The sequence below is a fragment of the Nicotiana tomentosiformis genome, chromosome 6, assembly GCF_000390325.3.
Source record: "Nicotiana tomentosiformis chromosome 6, ASM39032v3, whole genome shotgun sequence".
NCBI classification, from domain to species: domain Eukaryota; kingdom Viridiplantae; phylum Streptophyta; class Magnoliopsida; order Solanales; family Solanaceae; genus Nicotiana; species Nicotiana tomentosiformis.
This window is the reverse complement of record NC_090817.1, coordinates 3,005,027-3,028,604: the sequence shown is the minus strand read 5'-3', so window position 1 is coordinate 3,028,604 and position 23,578 is coordinate 3,005,027. Positions and strand designations below refer to the sequence as shown.

At 40.5% G+C, this 23,578-nt stretch overlaps 1 protein-coding gene across 1 annotated transcript; it reads right to left on the bottom strand.

Annotated features, from left to right (window-relative positions):
• Positions 1-5,270: 5,270 nt before the first annotated feature.
• LOC138893487 (uncharacterized) lies at positions 5,271-23,156 on the bottom strand. The gene is made up of 6 exons (XM_070178102.1): positions 23,109-23,156; positions 21,187-21,352; positions 7,112-7,580; positions 6,770-6,851; positions 5,474-5,585; positions 5,271-5,410 (listed from the first exon to the last, which is right to left on the bottom strand). The coding sequence occupies exons 1-6, from the start codon at positions 23,154-23,156 to the stop codon at positions 5,271-5,273; spliced, it is 1,017 nt and encodes a 338-aa protein (XP_070034203.1).
• Between the last annotated feature and the right edge of the window lie 422 nt (positions 23,157-23,578).

Genomic DNA, 23,578 nt, shown 5'->3' with positions numbered 1-23,578 from the left:
CATGAAATCTCAATGAAATCTCAATAAATCACATGCTTTAAACATCAAGATTTGAATCAAAACATCTCGTTTAAACCCAGTTCAGTAAAATCATTTAAAGATATTTTTTCTGCAGTTTTCAAACAGAGGCTAAATGCAAAGGTGAGAAAAATGATGAAATCATAAACAGCCCCTCGGGCAAAATATCACTCATATACAGCCCCTCGGGCATACCTCACAGTCACTCATGTCTCTCGGGCATACCTCACAGTCACTCATGCTACTCGGGCATACTTCACAATTACTCATTCCTCCCAGTCACTCAGTACTCGGCACTCGCACTCAGTAGCTACCTATGCTCACTGGGGGTATGTACAAACTCCGGAGGGGCTCCTTCAGCCCAAGCGATATATCAAGCCAAATCATGGCATAAATCACTCAGGCCCTCGGCCTATATCAAACATGCTGCAGCGTGCAACTCGATCCCATAAATATCCTCACAAATTAGGCCCTCGACCTCACTCAATCATAAACCTCTCAAGCCACTCGGGCATTTCAGTAAAAACAGGGTACTCAGCCCAAAACAACATTTATATACATCAAAATAAAATGAGAAATACTGAGTTATGCAGTAAACAGGTACAACCATGACTAAGTATAAATTTTCTATCGAAAACAGTGAGAGAATAGTAAGAAAAGGCCCCTAAGGGTCCAAATAGCATTGGCACAAGGCCCAAACATGGCATCCAGCCCAATTTACAGAAACTCATTTCTAAAACATATAAGTATCATATAGTTTCAACAAAATATGCAACTTTACAGTTGCTACGGGACGGACCAAGTCACAATCCCCAGCAGTGCATGCCCACACGCCCGCCACCTAGCATGTTCGTCACTTCAAAATAGTAGAATGATACAAAATCTGGAGTTTCATATCCTAAGGACTAGATTTACAATCGTTACTTACCTCAAACGGGTCAAATATCTACCCCGCAATGCTCTTGCCCCTCGACTCAGCCTCCAAATACTCCAAATCTATTCACAATCAGTACAATACCATCAATATATGCTAATGGAATGAATTCCACAAGAAAAACTATCAAATTAGCCCAAAACCCGAAATTGGCTAAAATCCGGCCCCGGGCCCACGTCTCAAAATCCGTCAAAATTATCAAAACTAGATAGCCCATTCACTCACGAGTCTAACCATATCAAATTTACTCAAATCTGATAATAAAATCCTGTTCAAAGTCCCAAACATCCAACTTAAGAATTCTTCCTTATTTTCCCCAATTTTTTACCCCAAATCACAATTAAAAAAATCAAGAGATAATCATGGAATTTAACCAAAATCAAGTGAGAAACACTTACCCCAATCAACTCCCTGAAAATCCTTTCAACAATAGTCTAAATTCGTGGTCTCTAGCTCAAAATATGTAAATGAGTCCAAACCCTCGATTTTGGAATTTAACACTACAGTCGCGATCGCGGAAAAGTCCTCGCGATCGCGAAGAATATATTCGCTCCCTCAGAAATTTACTCTATGCGAACGCGTAACAACTCACGTGAACGCGATGCACTAACTTCTCACACCTACGCGATCGCAATTGCCCTCACGTGACCGCGAAGAGTAACACTCAAACTCCACTGCTGCCTCACTTCTTTTTTGCGAACGCGTCCTAGCCCACGCGAATGCGGATCACTGCTTCTCAAACCTATGCGATCGCATCCTAACACACGCGATCGCGTAGAGCAATTACCTCACCTCTTCACCAGCTCGATACCTTTACGCTAACGCAACACTGGCCACGCGTTCGCGAAGCACAACTTCATACACTCACGCGATCGCGTCCCAAACTCCGTGATCACATAGAACAATTTGCCTCTGCCCCAAATAAGCCTACGCGATCGCGGACCTGCCCATGCGATCGCGTATAAGGAAACCAGAAAGCTCATACCAGCTGATCAACCATTTTGCAAAGTCCAAAAACGATCTGTTAACCACCCAAAACTCACCCGAGTCCCCTGGGACCTCAACCAAACATACCGACCAATCCTAAAACACCATACGAACTTAGCCGAACCTTCGAATCACTCAAAACAACATCAAAACACCAAATTACCCTCGGATTCAAGCCTAAGAACTTCTAAACTTCCAAATTCGACAACCGATACCGAAACCAACCAAACCACATCCGAATGAACTCAAATTTTGCACACACATCACGAATGACACTACGAACTTGCTCCAACTTCCGGAATTTCATTTCGACACCAATATCAAATTTTCCACTGCCGACCGAAAATCGCCAAATTTCCAATTTCGCCAATTCAAGCCTAATTCTACCACGAACCTCCAAATTACATTCCCGACGCGCTCCTAAGTCCAAAATCACCTAACAGAGCTGATGGAACTATCAGAATTAAATTTCGATATTGTTTACACATAAGTCAACATCCGAATGACTTTCCCAACCTAAGGTTCTAAATAAGAGACTAAATGTCTCATTCCACTCCGAAACCACTCCGGACCCAAACCAACCAACTCGATACAACACAATACATCTAATTAACACACAAAGAAGTAGAAATGGGGAAAATGAGGCTATAACTCTCGAAACGACCGTCCGGGTCGTTACATCCTCCCCCTCTTAAACAACCATTCATCCTCGAACGAGTCTAGAAACATACCTGGAGTCTCGAATAGGCGTGGATATCCTCTCCACATCTCCCGCTCGGTCTCCTAGGTGGCCTCTTCCACAGGCTGCCCTCTCCACTGCACCTTCACTGAAGCTATGTCCTTTGACCTCAACCTTCGAATTTGCCGATCCAAAATAGCCACCGGCTCCACATCATAAGTTATATCACCCTCCAACTGAACCGTGCTGAAATCCAAAACATGGGACGAATCTCCAATATACTTTAGGATCATGGAAACATGAAACACTGAACCTTATAAGCCACCTCCCCAATCCTCTGAAGCACCTCAAAAGGCCCAATGAACCGGGGGCTCAACTTGCCCTTCTTCCCAAACCTCATAACACCCTTCATGGGTGATACCTTCAGCAAAACCTTCTCCCCAACCATAAAAGATACATCACGGACCCTCCTATCCGCATAGCTCTTCTGCCTAGACTGCGCCGTGCGAAGCCGCTCCTGAATCAATTTCACCTTATCTAATGCATCTTGGACCAAGTCTATACCCAATACCTTTTCCTCACCCGGATCAAACCATCCAATTGGAGATCTACACCTCCTCCCATATAAAGCCTCGTATGGAGCCATCTGAATACTCGACTGATAACTGTTGTTATATGCAAACTCCGCGAGTGGCAGAAACTGGTCCCATGAACCTCCAAAGTCAATGACACAAGCGCGCAACATGTCCTCCAATATCCGAATAGTGTGCTCGGACTGCCCGTCCATTTGAGGGTGAAAAGTTGTGCTCAACTTAACCTGAGTACCCAATTCTCGTTGCACTGCCCTCCAAAATTGCGATGTAAACTAAGTGCCCCCATCTGAAATGATAGAAACTGGGACACCATGCAGGCAAACAATCTCTCGGATATAAATCTCAGTCAACCGCTCCGAAGTGTAAGTAGTACCAACTGGAATGAAGTGCGCGGACTTGGTCAACCGATCCACAATAACCCAAATAACATCGAACTTCCTCGAAGTCCGTGGGAGCCCAACTACAAAGTCCATGGTGATCCGCTCCCACTTCCACTCTGGGATCTCTAATCTCTGAAGCAAGTCACCCGGTCTCTGATGTTCATACTTAACCTGCTGACAGTTAAGACACCGAGCTACAAACCCAACTATATACTTCTTCATCCGCCTCCACCAATAGTGTTGCCTCAAATCCTGGTACATGTTCGCGGCACCCGGATGGAATACCGCGAACTGTGGGCCTCCTCAAGAATCAACTCCCGAAGCCCATCTGCATTAGGCACACATATCCGACCCTACATCCTCAACACACCGTCATCACCAATAGTCACATCCCTAGCATCACCTCTCCGAACCCTATCCTGAAGAACGAGTAAGTGGGGGGTCATCATACCGATGCTCCCTAATACGGTCATAAAGAGAAGACTTGGAGACCACGCAAGCTAATATCCAACTAGGCTCCAAAATATCCAATCCGACAAGCTGGCCCACTAAGGCCTGAACATCCAATGCCAAAGGTCTCTCTGCTGCTGGAAGATATGCTAAACTCTCCAAACTCTCTGCCTAGCGATTCAAAGCATCGGCCACCACAGTGGCCTTCCCCGGATAGTACAAAATAGTGATATCATAGTCCTTAAGAAGCTCCAACCATCTCCGCTAACGCAAATTAAGATCCTTCTGCTTAAACAGATACTACAGACTCTGGTGATCAATATAAATCTCCCAATGAACCCCATATAAATAATGACGCCAAATCTTTAAGGCGTGAACAATGGATGCTAACTCAAGATCATGCACCAGATAATTCTTTTCATGGGTCTTCAACTGACGCGAGGCATAGGCAATCACCTACCCTCCTACATCAGAACACAACCAATGCCTATCCTTGAGGCATCACAATACACGGTGTAATAAACTGAAGCTGATGGCAAAACTAACACTGAAGCTATGGTCAAATCAGTCTTGAGCTTCTGAAAGCTCTTCTCACACTCGTCCGACCACCTGAATGGAGCACCATTTAGGGTCAATTTGGTCAAGGGCGATGCAATAGATGAAAATCCCTCCACAAAGCGACGATAATAACCCGCCAAACCAAGAAAGCTTCTAATCTCTGTGGCTGAGGAAGGTCTAGGCCAACTCTACACCGCCTCTATCTTCTTCGGATCCACTTGAATACCCTCGCTGGACACCACGTGTCCCAAGAATGCTACTGAACTGAGCCAAAACTCACACTTGGAGAACTTTGCATAAAGCTTCTCCTCCCTCAATCTCTGTAATACAATCCTTAAATGCTGAGCATGCTCTTCCTGGCTATGAGAGTACACCATGATGTCATCATTGAATACAACAACGAATGAGTCCAACTAGGGCTGGAATACACTGTTCATCAAATGCATGAATGTTGCTGGGGCATTGGTCAGCCTAAAAGACATCACTAAGAACTCATAATGGCTATATCGGGTCTTGAAAGCAGTCTTAAGAGTTTACGAATCCCGAATCTTCAGCCGGTGATAATCGGATCTCAAATCAATCTTGGAGAACACCCTCGCTCCCTGAAACTGGTCAAATAAATCATCAATACGAGGCAAAGGTTACTTGTTCTTGACTGTGAACTTGTTCAACTATCTGTAATCAATGCACATCCTCATGGAACCATCCTTCTTCTTTACAAATAGAACCAGTGCACCCCAAGGTGACACACTAGGCCGAATAAACCACTTATCGAGGAGTTCCTGAAGCTGCTCTTTCAATTCCTTCAACTCTGCCAATGCCATACGTTACAGTGGAATAGAAATGGGCTGAGTTCCCGACACCAAATCAATACCAAAGTCAATATCTCTGTCAGGCGGCATGCCCGACAGGTCTGCAGGAAACACATCCGGAAAATTATGTACCACTGGAACAGAATCAATGGCATGAGTCTCTGCACTAACATCCTTCACAAAAGCCAAATAAGATAGGCAACCCTTTTTAATCATACGCTGAGCCTTCAAATATGAAATCACCCTACTTGGTACATAATCTACAGAACCGCCCCACTCAATCCTCGAAATCCTAGCATAGCCAACGTCACTGTCTTAGCGTGACAATCTAGTACAACATGACATGGAGATAGCCAATTCATACCCAATATCACATCAAAGTCAACCATACTGAGCAACAAAAGGTTCACTTGAGTCTCCAGACCCCCAATAGTCACCACACATGACCGATATACGCGGTCGACAACAATAGTATCGCCCATAGGAGTAGATATATGTATAGATCAAACTAAAGACTTACAAGGCATATCCAGAAAATGGGCGAAATACGAGGAAACATATGAATATGTGGAACCAGAGTCAAATAATACTGAGGCATCTTTGTGACCAACTGAGACAATACCTGTAATCATAGCATCTAAAGCAATAGCATCTGGTTTGGAAAGGAGGGCATAGAAATGGGCCTGACCACCCCCTAATCTGCCTCCCCCTCTAGGGCGACCCCTAGCTGACTGACCTCTACCCCGAGCTGGCTGGGCGGGTGGTAGAGAAGCAACTGGTGCTGAAGTCGAAGGCTGACTCCTTTGCTGAGATAAATCACCTACATGACGACGAGGACACTGCCTCCACATATGCCGAAACTCCCCACACTCAAAACAACTCCATGGTGCTAGTGGCAGGAACTAAAAGGAGCCTCGAGCACCGGGATAACCAGTAGAGGAACTTGGCATAGAGGAGCCCTGAACTGGTGGAGCACGGGACGAACTCTGAGCTAGAAGGGCACTAAGTGATGAGTGGCCTTGATGAAAACTGTGAGAACCATGGCCAGATGATGCACCACGATGAAATGGCCGAGCTGACTGAGTCTGTCTAAAATGATGATCTCTACCGTGCTAAAACTGACCCCCAAAAGGAGCACCGCTGAATCCGCCCTGACCACGAGGCCTCTTGGCCTCCCTCTCAACCCTCTCCTAACCGTGAACCATCTCAATCTTCTGAGCAATGTCGACAACCTCATCAAAGGTAGCACCAAACACCCTCTCTCTGGTCATAAGCAACTGTAGCTGAAAAGTGAGACCATCAATAAACCTCATGATCCTCTCCTTGTCCGTGGGAACCAACGAGATCGCATGACGGACCAACTCGGAGAACTGCATCTCGTACTGTGTCACAGATATATCACTCTGGCGAAGCCGCTCAAACTGTCTGCGCAGCTCCTCTCTGCGGGATCAATGCACGAACTTCTCCAAAAAGACTACGGAGAACTGTTGCCAAGTAAGGGGTGTTGCGCCAATAGGCCTACGCCTCTCGTAAGTCTCCCCCATCTGAGTGCAGCCCCGGAGAACTGAAAAGTAGTGAATGGGACCCCACAAGTCTCCAGAATACCAGCAGTACAGAGTATCCTCTGACATCTGTCCAAGAAATCCTGAGCATCCTCTCTCTCTGTGTCACTAAAAGGTGGTGGCTGGAGTCTCTCAAACCTTTCCAACCTACGCTGATCATCATCAGGCATAGCAGGAACCACATAATCCTTTGCAGCTGCAACCGGCTGGGCTAGTGGTGCCCCCAGTGTCTGGTGTCCCTGAACAACCTGCTCGGGTGTGCGAGCGATGGGAGTCTGAGTGCCTGTGCCTCCCCCGGCCTGAGAAGTGGTTGCGACCGTCGAGATAGAAACCTCCTGAGCAAGGCTGGTACACGCTGTCAGAATCTGAGTTAGGGCCTCCTGAAGGCCTGGAATCACAATAGGCACAAACGATTCCCGAGCTGGTGCATCAACAACTGGAACCTGGTCCTGATCTGGGACAACTGGTGGATCTGCAGGTACTGCCCTAGCTACTGTATGGGCTGCACCTCTGCCCTTACCACTACCTCTACTGTGGCCTCGGCCTCTCGCGGTCCTAGCTGGTGGTACTGGTGGCTGGCCCTCCTGACCGGTAGCACGAGTCCTCACTATCTGTGAGAGAATGAAACAACATGTGTTTAGTTACTAGAATCAACAGATTCGCATGACAAGAATTCAAGAATGTGGAGTTTCCTAAAGGTTCTGCAGCCTCTCGAAGATAAGTACATACGTCTCCATACCGATCCGCAAGACCCTACTAAACCCGCTCATGCCTCGTGAGACCTATGTAACGTAGGCTCTGATACCAATCTGTCACGACCCAAACTAACCCTGTCGTGATGGCCCATATCGTGGAACTAGGCAAGCCGACTCATTTCCAAAACAAACCAATATTTTCATTCCAAAGATAATTACAAGGCTATTTAGCGTAAAAACCTTCGTAAAGGAGTTCAAATCACACAAAAGTGCGGAAAAGAAAAGCCCGACATCGAGGTGTCACTAGTCATGAGCATCTACTACCATTCGACTGACAATATCAAGACTAACATAGTCTGGAAAATAGCTAAATACAACTAAAGGATGATAAGAGGGAGAAGAGCAGGGGCTGCGATCATCAAGTAGCTACCTTGCTATCCCCGAGAAAATTTGCAACCGGAATAATCAACAACCGCTACCGTGTCCAGCTACACCTGGATCTGCTCACAAGGTGAAAGGAGTAACGTGAGTACGCCAACTCAGAAAGTAATAATAATAAATAAAATACTGAGCAGTAGTGACACAACAAAGCCTAAAAAGTTCATATCATGAAATCTCAATAAATACCACATGCTTTAAAAATCAGGATTTGAATCAAAACATCTCGTTTAAACCCAGTTCAGAAAAATCATTTAAAGATATTTTTTAGCAGTTTTCAAATATAGGCTAAATGCAAAGGTGAGAAAAATGATGAAATCATAAACAGCCCCTCGGGCAAATCTTACGGTCACGCATGCCTCTCGGGCATACTTCACAGTCACTCATGCCACTCGGGCATACCTCACAATCACTCATGCCTCCCAGTCACTCAGCACTCGGCACTCACACTCAGTAGGTACCTGCGCTCACTGGGATGTGTACAAACTCTGTAGGGGCTCCTTCAGCCCAAGCGCTATATCAAGCCAAATCATGGCATAAATCACTCAGGCCCTCGGCATATATCAAACATGCTGCGGCATGCAGCCCGATCTCATAAATATCCTCACAAATCATGCCCTCGGCCTCACTCAGTCATAAACCTCTCAAGCCACTCGGGCATTTCAGTAAATACAGGGTACTCAGCCCAAAACAACATTTATATGCATCAAAATAAAATGAGAAAAACTGAGTTATGCAGTAAATAGGTACAACCATGACTGAGTATAAATTTTCAATCGAAAACAGTGAGAGAATAGTAAGAAAAGCCCCCTAATGGTCCAAATAGCATAGGCACAAGGCCCAAACATGGCATCCAGCCCAATTTACAGAAACTCATTTCTAAAACATAAAAGTATCATATAGTTTCAACAAAATATGCAACTTTACAGTTTTTACAGGACGGACCAAGTCACAATCCCCAGCAATGCACGCCCACATGCCCGTCACCTAATATGTGCGTCACTTAAAAATAGTAGAATGATACAAAATCCGGGGTTTCATACCCTCAGGACTAGATTTACAATCATTACTTATCTCTAACAGGTCAAATCTCTACCCTGCAATCCTCTTGCCCCTCGACTCAGCCTCCAAATACTCCGAATCTATTCACAATCAGTACAATACCATCAATATATGCTAATAGAATGAATTCCACAAGAAAAACTATCAAATTAGCCCAAAATTCGAAATTGGCTAAAATCCGGCCCCCAGGCCCACGTCTCGAAATCCGTCAAAATTATCAAAACTAAATAGCCCATTCAATCACGAGTCTAACCATATCAAATTTACTCAAATCCGATAACAAAATCCCATTCAAAGCCCCAAAAATCCAACTCAAGAATTCTTCCTCAGTTTCCCCAATTTTTCACCCCAAATCACAATTTAGATGATACAAAATAAGATATAATCATGGAATTTAACCAAAATCAAGTGAGAAACACTTACCCCAATCAACTCCTAGAAAATCATTTCAAAAATCGTCTGAATCCGTGGTCTCTAGCTCAAAATATGTAAATGAGTTCAAACCCTCAATTTTGGAATTTAACACTGCTGCCTAGATTTTTCCTTAATCGCGATCGCGACGAACAAATTTGCTCCCTCAGAAATTTACTCTACGCTAACGCGTAACAACTCACGTGAACGTGATGCACTAACTGCTCACACCTACGCGATCGCAATTGCCCTCACGCGACCGCGAAGAGTAACACTCAAACTCCACTGCTGCCTCACTTCTTCTTCGCGAACTAGCCCTTGCGAACTAGCCCACGCGAATGAGGATTACTGCTTCTCAAACCTACACGATCGCATCCTAACACACGCGATCGCGTAGAGCAATCACTTTACCTCTTCACCAGCTCGATACCTCTACGCGAACGCAGCATTGGCCACGCGTTTGCGAAGCACAACTTCACACACTCACGCGATCGCGTCCCAAACTCTGCGATCGCATAGAACAACTTGCCTCTGCCCCAAATAAGCCTACCTGATCGCAGACCTGCCTACGCGATCGCGTATAAGGAAACCAAAACGCTCATACCAGCGGATCAACCATTTTGCAAAGTCCAAAAACGATCCGTTAACCACCCGAAACTCACCCGAGGCCCCCGGGACCTCAACCAAACATACCGACCAATCCTAAAATACCATACGAACTTAGTCGAACCTTTGAATCACTCAAAACAACATCAAAATACCAAATTACCCTCGTATTCAAGCCTAAGAACTTCTAAACTTCCAAATTCGATACCCGATGCCGAAACCAACCAAACTACATCCGAATGACCTCAAATTTTGCACACACGTCACAAATGACACTACAAACCTGCTCCAACTTCCGGAATTCTATTCCGACTCCAATATCAAAATTTTCACTGCCGACCGAAAATCGCCAAATTTCCAATTTCGCCAATTGAAGCATAATTCTACTACAAACCTCCAAATTACATTCCGGACGCGCTTCTAAGTCCAAAATCACCTAACGAAGCTAATTGAACTGTCAGAATTAAATTCCGAGATCATTTACACATAAGTCAACATCCGGTTGACTTTTCCAACCTAAGGTTCTAAATAAGAGACTAAGTGTCTCATTCCACTCCGAAACCACTCCGGACCCGAACCAACCAATCCGATATAACACAATACAACTAATTAACACATAAAGAAGCAGAAATGGGAGAAACAGGACTATAACTCTCGAAACGACCGGGCGGGTCGTTACAGTTTTTCTTTCTAAAACAAAAGATTATCATATAAATATGGAAAAGAATTACTCCTACTTTGGTCTTCAAGACATGTTTTGTCTAGAAACAGATACATTTAGAAAACAATCCAAAACAAGTCTCTCAAAATAAAACGAGAAAGACAGAATAATTGAAATAGGTTGTAATAAATCAGTTTTCTAACAATAGCAACTTATACTCATTGCTACACTAAGTAAGGATTTAATTCATATAATCTCTTGATTTACATTTAACATGAACTCAATTCTAAGATCAGAATACATTATAAATATTTACAAAGAAAGAAAACACCGAAAAGTTTATACATAAGCTAACTAATTCTTGATTCCTCGTCAGCTCCATTCCCTTACAATTAGTGTTGTTAAAGGCACTCTTAAGCCCTAAAGCGAGGCGCAAAATATGTTGGGTGCTTCACATTGCTCAGTGGGCGCTTCGCGTTGCTTAGTGGGCGCTTCAGTATCATCACCAATGCTCTAAGACATACTTTTCCTTGCCAATGAACATAATACAGAGGAGACGGCAATGAACAATTGATATTTAACTTTGTCGTAATTATTTTTAATTTCGTTGTCCTCATATTTTTTATTCATGTTTATAATTAATAATCATGGTCTACATATACATATTTGTATTTTTTTCTCCCTTTGCGCGTTTTTGCATTAAAGCCCACACTTTATTAGAGCCTTTTTACACTTTTCGTGTTTGATAACACTACTTATAATACATCCTGCCTTGGACTCGAACTATATATATATGCATGTATATATGTATATGCATGTATGTAGTTAGACTTTAGGAAAAATATATAAGATGCACCCCGAACTTATCCTGAAAAATCAGTTTCCAACTCAACCTTTACGGGCGTTCTTTTTCCACCCTATACTTGTCCAGACTGAATTTAATTCCTCCCTAAAAATACATAACCAAGCTTGTGGAGGGTTGTGTTCTCCAGGCTCCGTCACATGTCAATTTTTAATTTACTTTAGTATTTCAGTTATTGTTTTATTTTTTAATTATTTTTCAATCGCCCTCCACCCCAGTCACTGTTATTTTGAAACAAATATTGAATTTTCATGGAGTTATCACTATTTTCTCTCCTTCAACCATAACCATTAAAGATAACCAAATCAGTTGTTGCTAGCCTAAAGAATGAAGTTCGGGAGAACAAAGATGGAGAAGAAAGACCCACCAAAGCTCTTTGACTGAATATTGGCCGGAAAAATTATCCGATGAACTGACCGGCAGACACAATGAAGATGGCTAGAAAAAAACTCTCCAATGGTAATTTTATTTGATCTTTTCAGATGAGCTAATGAAAAGGAGGTTGGAAAAATATTGGAAGCATGGGTGAGGTGGGAAAGAAAATGATGGGGGTATATGAGGAAGGGAGATTAGGTGGTCCAGCAATGGTGGGAGTGTAGCACTGGCTGTGTATTTTGGGTTGGAGAAGAGGAGATAGAAGAAAGGATCGAGATAGAAACAATAAAATAAAAAGAAAAAATAAGATAAAGAAAGTGGGACCCATAAATAATTAAGTTAAATATGTAATGCATATGTGTATGATTTAGTATAATTACTGTTCTTTTCTTGGTTCTACTCGAGTTTGGGAGAGTGAAACCACTTTCTCTGTTATGTCACCATTTAGGGAGGAATTACATTTTGTCTGGACAAGTATAAGGTCGAAAACGAACGCCCGTAAAGGTTGAGTTGGAAACTAATTTTTCAGAATAAGTTCGGGATGCATCTTATGTATTATCCCTAGATTTTATCAAAACTTTTAGATATTGTATATATAATAGACTATCATTCACAGGTTTCCGAATCCTAGATTCGCGTATGAGATTTTCGATATTCAGGTACAAAAGCGCGCGAACCTACTCAATCATGCCAAGACAAATTGGGCAGGGTGGATTTCTTACATCCTTATGGCGTATTCAGTTTTCTTTCTTCCAAATAATCAGCAGGGTAAAGATGACTGCAAACTAAAACTGCCACAACAGAGGGTTCGCCTTATGTAGTCGAAAATGTAGGGGTCCGACCTAATATTGAGGACCAACCTATTGAACACCTTATGTAGTTGAAAATTTGCCTATTGAATATGACTTGGTGGCATTACAGGTCGCGCATCTCCTACCCAATTGAGCGTGTTTTGCTAGAAAGACTGGAGTTTTTGCCGGGAAAATTAATTTTTCCTCCATTTTTTCCCACACGCTTTAGTTTGTTTAGAATTTGTCATATATGTGTTAAATAGGCACATTTTCAACTACATATATAAAGTCACTATATCGGACCCCTAGCTTAGGTGTCTAAATGAACATTTTTGGGCATGGTTGTCTATGTATTCAGCCAAGTAGATTCAAAAGAAATATTAGAGAATCATTCAAGACTTGAACGAGAAATTTGATTTACAGGGTCACATTCTATTTCTATTAGAATTGTCTTTATATTTGAAGGAAACACAGGAACTCTGCCACCATAAGCAACTAAGAACTTGGCCACCCAGGTCTCCCTTAGCCGCACCTGCGGCTCTTCCTTCGCTCCTGCATCCTCGCACCTGCGGTTCCCACTCTACAGGTGCGGAAAGCACCAGTAGCAGCAACTTCAGTTGCACTTCTCCAACTCCAAACTTTCCGTTAACCACTCGGAATCACCCCAAGGCCCTCTGGACCACGCCCAAATATACCAACATATCCTATAACGTTATACAAACTTAGTAGAACCTTCGGATCACTCAAATCAACATCAAAACACCAAATTACGTCCGAATTCAAGCCTAAGAACTTCTAAACTTCTAAATTCCACAAACGATGCCAAAACCTACCAAACCACGTCCGGATGACCTCAAATTTTGCACACAAGTTAGAAATGACACTACAAACCTACTCCAACTTCTAGAAATCCAATCCGACCCCAATATCAAAATTTTCGATGCCGGCCAAATTTGCTAAAATTCTAATTTCCGCCAATTCAAGCATAATTCTACCACAGACCTCCAAATTACATTCCGGACGCGCTCCTAAGTCCAAAATTACCTAACGGGGCTAACGAAATCATTAAAATTCAAATCCAAGGTCGTTCACACATAAGTCAACATCCGGTCAACTTTTCCAACTTAAGCTCTCAACTAAGAGACTATGTGTCTCAATTCATTCCGAAACCACTCTGAACCCGAACCAACTACCCCAGTATATCATAATATAGCTGAAGAACACAAAAGAAGTAGAAATGGAAAAAATATGGCTATAACTCTCGAAACTACCAGCCGAGTCGTTACAACTACCCAGTAGGATTTTTTCCAACAATTCACTAAATCACTAAGACAAAAACAATATTTACAAAACTCTTTGTAAACCTAAGTATTACCTCTAACCCTTTGTGGCAACCAACCTCAGACTGTTGCGATAATTTCAAGTTAACTCTAACTTGAACACTACATTCAGAGTACCTAGTACAAATGCTTCTAAAGAAAGTTGAAAGGTACAACTCAAAAGCCCTACTAGAATTGAACTAGAATAAAGACAGACACTTGAAACTGGTTCTTCTATCTTGTTCATGTAGCTTCAGGTTCGCACACTTGAATCACATAAGAATTGCTTGCAAAATACCTTGCTATTTTGCTCTCAACTCTCGTTTAACTTCAGTGTTTGTGCGTACCTGTAATATGAGAATATCCTGCAATATATAGAGTTAGTAGAGTAGGAAATAACTAGAAGTCTAATGCTTTACTCTTCCTTGGTGGATATATTGAGTTAGGAAGAGTTCTAGTGTCACGACCCAAAATCCCACCATAGGCGTCGTGATGGCACTTAGTCTCTAAGACTAAGTAAGCCGATTATAATTACAATCCAAGCCATTTTTTTATACAAACTAACAGCGAAAATAATTACAAACAACCTTCCAAGACTGGTAATTGTAACGACCCAATCAGTCATTTTAAAAGTTGTAATCCCATTCCCCTATTTACTGCTCCTTACGTGCTTTATAACTGTTATGGAACTTGCCGAGGTAGTCGGTTCAGGTCCGGTGAGGTTTTGGAATGAATTGGAACATTTAGTTCCAAGGTTTAAAGCTTAAGTTCAAATAGTGACCGGATGTCGACTTATATGTAAACGACCCCAGAATAGAATTTTGATATTTCCAACAGCTCCGTATGATAATTTTGGACTTAGGAGCGTGTTCGAAATTTTATTTGGAAGCCCGTAGTTAAATTAGGCTTGAAATGGCTAAAATAGGAATTTAAGTTTGGAAGTTTGACCGGGGAGTTGACTTTTTGATATCAGGGTTGGAATCCAATTCCAAAAAATTTTATAGCTCCATTATGTCATTTATGACTTATGTGCAAAATTTGAGGTCAATCGGACTTGATTTGATAGGTTTCGACATCGAATCTAGAAGTTGGAAATTCTTAAGTTCCTTAAGCTTGAATTGGGGTATGATTCGTGGTTTTAGCATTGTTTTATGTGATTTGAGGTTTCAAATAAGTTCGTATGATGTTTTAGGACTTGTTGGTGTATTTGGTTGAGGTCCCGAGGGCCAGGATCGAGGGCCATGATCGAGGGTCAGGATCGAGGGCCAGGATCGAAGCCATGATCGAGGGCCAGGATCGAGGGCAGCCTAGACAGAACTTTAAGTTATAAAATAGGGGACTTCGTCCCATTTTCCATTTTTGATAAATTGGAGATTGGGGAGAGGCGATCTTTAGGAGATTTTCAGAGAAAACATCGGGGTAAGTGTTCTTAACTCAATTTTGGTTAGATTACTCGAATCCATGGTTGTTTTTATCATTTAATTGGAGAACTAAGTTGGAAAAGTTTGAAAACTCTCTTGGATAAATTTGAGGATTTGATGGCCGGATTGTTATCGAAATTCAGTAATTTTGGTATGGTTAGACTCATGGTTGAATGGACGTTCATATTTTGTAACTTTCGCCGGATTCCGAGACGTGGGCCCACGAACGATTTTTGAGTTAATTTCGGATTTTATTGAAAAATGTAATAGTTTCTTATGAAATTAATTCCTATAATTTTTGTTGACTGTATTGAATTATTTTGGCTAGATTCGAGCCATTCAAAGTTGGATAATCGAAGAAAAGGCATACTAGTGGATTAAGTTGGGCAAGTCGAGATAAGTGACTTGTCTAACCTTGTGTGGGGGAAATTTCCCCTAGGATTTGTATTGATGTGAAAATTTTAATGTGTTGAAAGTCGTGTACACGAGGTGACGAGTGTGTACACGGGCTAAATATGGAAGATTATATTTTTAAATTGTGTAGATCATTGTTGCATATTAATTAAATTATTTTATTTTATTATACTCTTCATCATTGATCTGATTCTTTTATACTTTAAATTTGCTTGACTTTTTCTTGCTAATTATTTTACCTGTTTAGTTGACACTTGGTTTCTTTTATTCTGTGCATTATTTGAAGGTTGAATTTCTTTAATTTAAATATTATTAAAGTGAAATATTTGATATTTTAAATTTGGTATAGAGGTAACGTATAAAAAAAATTAAAATATTATTTTTGCTGAGTTATTTATTCTTGAATATTTTGTGAGATTGTTGTACTCATTGTGATTTAGTCATGAGCTCCCCGTTGTGGAAAATATTGTTGATGTTGTTTATTTTGGCATATTGAAATATTTGGACACTTGAGGTGCAAATTATGATATATTGTGATATTGATACAAATGCGGTGGTATAAGGTCTGGGTGTTGAAACGCATGCGGTGAGATAAGGGTGGCTTGATACGCGTGGCTAGTAGGGAAACTACTAGAAGTCATGCGGTGTGATAAGGGTGGCTAAAACGTGGGATACTATTTCGGAAAAAATATTTTTCATTAAAATTTAATGTGAAGGCTCCCGCGGTGATATGAGAAAATGAGATATTGTGAATTTATTTATGATTTGGGACTACGAGGCGGTACCTCAGGAGTATCCCTGTTGATATTATTTATGGCAGCAGTTACCTTTGATTATTATTGTGATTTTCCCAAAGTTGAAAATTCTGTTTGTTTTCGCGAGGTATTATTTTCCCTTATTCTGTGTAGTTAAAGGGTGACATACTATTTACTTGATTCATTTTCATTATCATTTATTGCTATTATATTGTTAAACATGTCACCATGTCTTTTATTATTCCAGTAGGGCCTAACCTGACCTCGTCACTACTCTGCCGAGGTTAGGCTTGGCACTTACTGGGTACCGCTGTGGTGTACTCATACGACGCTTATGCATATCTTTTTGTGCAGATCTAGGTATTCTTTATCAGACTATGTATCAGTGAGTTAAGCTGAACGTGGAGACTTCAAGGTATATCTGTCAGCGTCCGCAGACCTCAGAGTCCCCTTCTATCCTTATTATGTTGTTTTCCCTATTCACATTAGATTCTGATGTATGAAGATATTTGTACTACTTCTTTAGAGCTTGTGACTTATATTTCATCGGGTTTTGGGAATTTCTTTATGTACTGGGAGATTGAGATTTTTTTTTAAATTTTTTTAATTGATATTTTGATTATTCCGCATATTGATAGGCTTACCTAGTCTTAGAGACTAGGTGCCATCACGACATCCTACAGAGGGAAATTTGGGGTCGTGACAGTAATACTGAGTCACGAACTCTAACTGAATACATGAAATGATCTCAAGGATCGAATACTCAATATTGTTTGATTAATAATTAACAGTACAATAAAATGGAAAGACTCTAATGTACTGCGATGACGAAGCAACTCTACCTTGAATCCTTGCGATCACACTTTAACTCTATCCGAGTCCGATATCTCCAATACCTGGCTTTGCACAAAAATGTGCAGAAGTGTAGTATGAGTACACCACAGTCAGTATCCAGTAAGTATCAAGACTAACATCGGTGGAGTAGTGACGGGATATAGTCAAGACACTCACTAGTCTAATAACCTGTGCAATATAGTATAAAAAAATAATAGAAAAATAAATAGCAGTGATAGCAACAATAATCAACTAGTGATGTAAACAACAAGGCAACAAGAACTCCATAAATATTGCTCAAACGGGTATTGAACACAAATACAACCAATAATCAAGTCCTTCAAAGTATGCATCTTTCATCTATAAGTTTTTCAATAGAAATCTCTAGAATATAATCCTTTCCAATAAATATATTTCGAACATACTTCTTTCAATTAAATATTTTTCAAATATAATTCTTTCAAATAAATATCTTTCGAATATAGATCTTTCAAATATAATTCTTTCAAATAAATGTCCTTCGAATATAATTCTTTCAAATAATATTTTGAATATAATCCTTTCAAATAAAAGTCACCTTGTGACACCTCATCTCATAATCATAAAATACGGCTCTCAGCCCACTTTCATATTTTCACGGCGCCTCGTGCCAATATCTCTATCACAATCGTACGGACAACTCACGTGCCAATATCATCATCATATTTTTCCCGGCACCTCGTGCCCACATTTCATATCTGTTGCGGCGTGCAACCCAATCCCATAAAACATTAATCATACATGTTGCGGCGTGCAACCCAATCCCATATAACATAATCCGCCTGTCAATAGCCACATGCTCCCAATTTCAACATAGATCCGACTATTATCAAGTTTACCAAAATAACAAGACAAGTTGCACAAGATGTAAAAATAAACACAAGGAAAATCACAATATCGCATGAAAATTACCAACGCAATAACCCCACATCATCACATAAAAATTACCAACACAATAACTCCACATCATCACATATCATCCCTGACAATAGCCACCCTTATCTTTCCTATAGCCACCTTTATCACTCCTATAATAGCCTCCATTATCCCTCTGCCCTGACAATATCAATAGCCACCCATATCGCTCCGTATAATAGCCACCCATATCACTCCGCCCAGACAATATCCCAACACACATAACCACAGTGAAATGCCACCCTTATACCCACATAATATCAATAGTGAAATGCCACCCTTATATTCTCATAACTATAACTCAAATCACACAACAATTTACACGGAACATTATCACGACAATAAAACACAATCAATTCATATCACAATTTGCCTAATGACCACAACCAATTTCAATGATATAGTAAAATCAATAAATTTCTCAAAAATAGCCCAAGGCTCCATACAACATATATAAAATCTCAAAACAACAACAAAGATGGAAAAGTAACTCATCATAGGACAACGACTTCTTTAATCCAGATTTTAATAAATATAAATTAATGCCTCATTTTAAATATTTAATAATTATTTGCAGATAAGGATTAAATAATGAATTTAATTCCAAGAAAAATTTCAAATCAACAAGCACACGGAATTCACATAAAAATCTACGTGACAATAATATCAAATTATCATATAAAATAAAATTTCGACAAACAGGGAACGAGGCATGAGAATTCAAGGATTTACTAAGTTCCAATAATTTTCTAATTTAATACATAAGGGTGTCTACGAATTTTAACCGATATAATTTGCACATATACACCAAGTAAGTACTCATCACCTTGCGTACACAGCTTTCAATCACACAATTTCCACATAAGACTCAATGCCTAAGGGGTAATTTCCCTACTCAAGGTTAGGCAAAATACTTACCTCGTTTTGCAACCAAATTCAAGATTCCAATAAACCTTTGCCTCGCGAATTCGTGTTCGGACGCTTCAAATCTAGTTACAACAATTCAATATACTCAATACGAATCTTAGGAATTAATTCCATATGAAATTACTAATATTTCGTATTAAAATCCGAAATTCATTTTAAAAATCGACAGTGGGACCCACGTTTCAAATCCCGAAAAACTCATGAAATTCGAACACTCGTTCCGATATGAGTTCAACCATACAAAAATTATCGAATTTCGTGAATTTCCCTTCAAATCTTCAATTAAAGTCTTTAAAGATTTCTACCATTTTCAATCCAATGTTTACCCATTTGAACTCAACAATCTTTCCACAAACCTTATTGGTACAAGCATGTATAACTAATACTCTCACATCCAAGAATCATCTTACTAATTACCTATTTCTAGTTGGATTTCGAAATTGAAGGATTGGGGAAAGAAATTCTTACCTCTTTGAAGCTCTAGCAACCCTTTGATGCGATTTCAAGGTTTGATTCAAGGTAGAGTAGTGAAATCCTTAGTCTTTCCTTTCCTCTATCTAGAATCGCTCTCCCCTCTCTCTAAAACACCAGAAAATACCCAAAATATGAACCCTAAAATGAGTTAAATGAAATGGGGGTCGGGTTATAAAAAACTCTCCAAATTTTCGGATCGGGCTATAGACCAGGGTAGGCACGATCCGTAGCAAGCTAAATACCAGGTTTCGCGAGGGATACAACATGGTCTAGCACACTATAGACCTGGATTCGCAAGGGATATAGCACGGTTTAGCGCGCTACATACCTGGCTTCGCGAGGTCAAAATGATTTAACTCCCCAACACATTTTTCAACCCAATAAGTCTGAAAATATAATATATTAGCCTACCTTGGCACCACGAAACCTTAAATTTCTTGGCGAAAGTTTATGGGGCATTACATCTAGTTATGTTTAACTTCTAACTCCTCCCTTATCTAGGATAGAGTTCTCTTCGAGTAAGGAGTACTTATTCTTATCACTTATGCAACCTTCTGCGTTTAGGAGATATCAAATATAACCACTTAAGCTTATCTGCTTCACGTTTATGCCTTGTGCTCGAATATGCCCGTGTCTGTGTACATTGTGTATGGACCTGGTTCATGCTTGAATTCATTTGTCAATCATCAAAACAAACTTCACTTAGGCCAACAAATTCCCCATTTTTGATGATGACAAACTCTGTGCTTTTCATAAGCATAAGACCTATTTCAACTCAGCTCAACATCAACACAATGTTAGAACACTTACCATTTTAAAGCCACAAATTATCAAGAACCATGTTCATTAGGTTATAAACATCACAGTCCAAAGTAAGAATCACAACCTATCTTCTCCATTTTGGCATCATCGAAAAGTTGCATAATTATGTTAGATAACTAGATTTTAATAGATATCACTCACGGCCACTGGGGCTACTTCAAATGCAATCATGAAGTCAAGCATCATTTATCAATCTAATGATATTAGCTATCTAAGAAGCATCTACAAATCGTTAGAGAACAAAAATAGTTGATTATCATTGATACTAGTCATCCACAAAGCATAAAGAAAAATAAAGGCACTGGATCGTGAGCAAAAAGAACAACAAAAAATCCCATATGGGTCACTAGTTTATCTAACTAGGCTAGGAAAGTTTCAAGGCTAGGAAGGACCAGGTTCTTGGTTTATGTCTTGAAGAAGCTTCAACATATCATGAAAAATGCCTTCATTCTTCTCCTTCTCAGTTGCAAGCTCAGCCCTGAGAGCATCCCTCCCAGTTTCTACTTTAGCCAGCCTCTTCTTCAGCCTCTCAATCTCAGCATCCTTAGCCCCCACTCTCTTGCACCAAGGCTTTCACTTTGTTGTTCATAGGCACCTTCTTGGATGAACCAGGTTCTTTGGGAGCAGTGTGGACTTCATAGTCACATGCAGTCAAAGTGCTGGCCCCAAAGTGATATTTGCTTGTACTAACATCCCATTTATTGAGGGGTACCTTGAAGTGAGCAAGCACAACAGCGAGAATGAAACCATAGGGTATGGCATGAGTTTTGGTGCCAGTTAGAACCCTATCAAGAAGCTGGATAATAAATCTAGGCCAATTGATCTGCCTCCTAACAAGCTCGAAACACACACTTAATTTATGCTCGCTTATAGTATAATATAATATAATATCCACAGAGATTGGATTTAAACAGTATTATCGTAGTTTCTAACTTGATCACTATCCAAGATGATCAACAATTGAGATTTATATGATTTCTAACTAAAATTAACTAAGATCTAAAGTTATTGACTAATGACAATTGAAATAAGAAAGTTATCAGTAAGAGGAAATAGGGGTTGATAGGATAGATGTAAGATAATTATTTGGGATCTAACTCTAGATAATTCACTTCTAATATTTAAGTGAGTCTCTCGAATTCACTCAATTATCAATTCAACCATTTAGCAAAACTCCTCTCTTGGTTAAGTTTCAACCTAACAAGATAAACTAATTTAAGCACGTGAAGATATGCAAGAATGCACAGTGGATTGGTCTTTAGGAAAACCTCTTTTGATTATTCTCCTAACTAGGTTTAATCAATAATTCAACTAGCCTCTTTCGATTACTAAGAAGAATTTATGAACTCAACCAACAAAATAATGCAAATATGTCACAAGTTATGCCTCTCTCGATTACATGAACAAGTGAATATAGATGCAACAGTTAAATCATCCAAAAAATGCTTCACAACATAAAACTAGAGTTATAATCCACAAACAATCATCAATACACCAAATCCATTAAACCCTAAATGGAACTACTCCATAGATATAGAGCAATTCATCACAAATAAGTTTAAAGTAAAGGAAAACATAAATTCAATCCAAACTCGGGTCTTGAGTAAAGAAGGAATGATGAAATCCTTGTGCTCGTATTTTTCCAACTCCTTCTTCGCCTCCTTAGGTCGAATATGTGTCAAAAGTACAGAAAATAATATTTTTCCATGTATTTATACCAAGTAGGGTCGGCCCCAAACGAAATCACATTTTTCTAGCTGAAATAGGACATTTTCTCTGTAAACATTGCACAGGCGCGTCGCCATGCATTTAGTGGGGAAATCCAGAGAGCTCAACTTCTATCAGAAAACCAAAAATACATTGTTGCGTTGCACTATGCCTCGCATCATGCGTCGCACTAGTGCAAATTTCTCAGAATACGGCTCAAATCTTGCGTTTTGACGTCCAGACTTGGTCCTCGACCCCCAAACATGATCACGACGTAATCCCTTGGGTTTTTACTCAGACTTCAAAGCTCCAAATAGCTCGAATTAGCTCCACAACATCTACATCACTCGGAATCAATCTTACAAGGCATAAAACACATAATTAGTGCAAAACACTACAAATTAAAGCTCAAAACAAGTAAAGTACAGTGAATTAAAGTGCCATAAGCGACTAAAATATGGGATTATAGCCTACCATCACCTCCCACTATGCAGCCATTCCATAAGGACTAGGTCCATGAAGGTGGCAATGTGCCTTCTTTCCTTCCTAGGAAACACGACCTTGTTAACAAATTCAAACAACACTTTGTGGGCAGGCTTCATCTCACTTTGTACACAGCTTTGGGCTTTAGGGAAGGTTTTCTAGGCTTGGCCATTTTAGCTTTTTGTAATCATTGTACCCATCAACAGGTACTTCTAGAATCTCTCCCAATTCCTTGTCGTCGAAGAACACAGTCACCCCCTTCACCACACTGGTGACTGTCATTTTTGACCTCACAATTTACCATGAACTCTACAATCTCAAATCTGGAAAGCCTTCCATCCATCTGAAGGACCATGTCCTTCCAACCCTGCAGTTGTAGTTTTTCCAGCAGTATCACCATGCCTTCCTCCTCCAAGTCCCTGAGGAGCCTCCCCTTCAAGATGGTTCTTTTCCCAAACTTAACCATCTTGTCCTGCCCTTTATTAGATTCCTCTTCTTCTTCGCTTTCCTCTTCCTCCACTATTTGTACTTTCCTAGATTTTCTGGCAGACCTGGTTCTTTTTGCCAAGATAGAAGGCTCTGCATCAACAATCT

What these genes read in the sequence shown, in the direction of transcription:
- LOC138893487 (XM_070178102.1), bottom strand. Translation starts at nt 23,156, where the DNA reads ATGGCCAAGCCTAGAAAACCTTCCCTAAAGCCCAAAGCTGTGTACAAA. An exon ending in AGCCCAAAGCTGTGTACAAA is followed by an intron (nt 21,353 to 23,108) that starts GTGAGATGAAGC and finishes CCTTGGTGCAAG; the next exon opens with AGAGTGGGGGCTAAGGATGC. An exon ending in GATCAGCGTAGGTTGGAAAG is followed by an intron (nt 6,852 to 7,111) that starts GTTTGAGAGACT and finishes TTGATCCCGCAG; the next exon opens with AGAGGAGCTGCGCAGACAGT.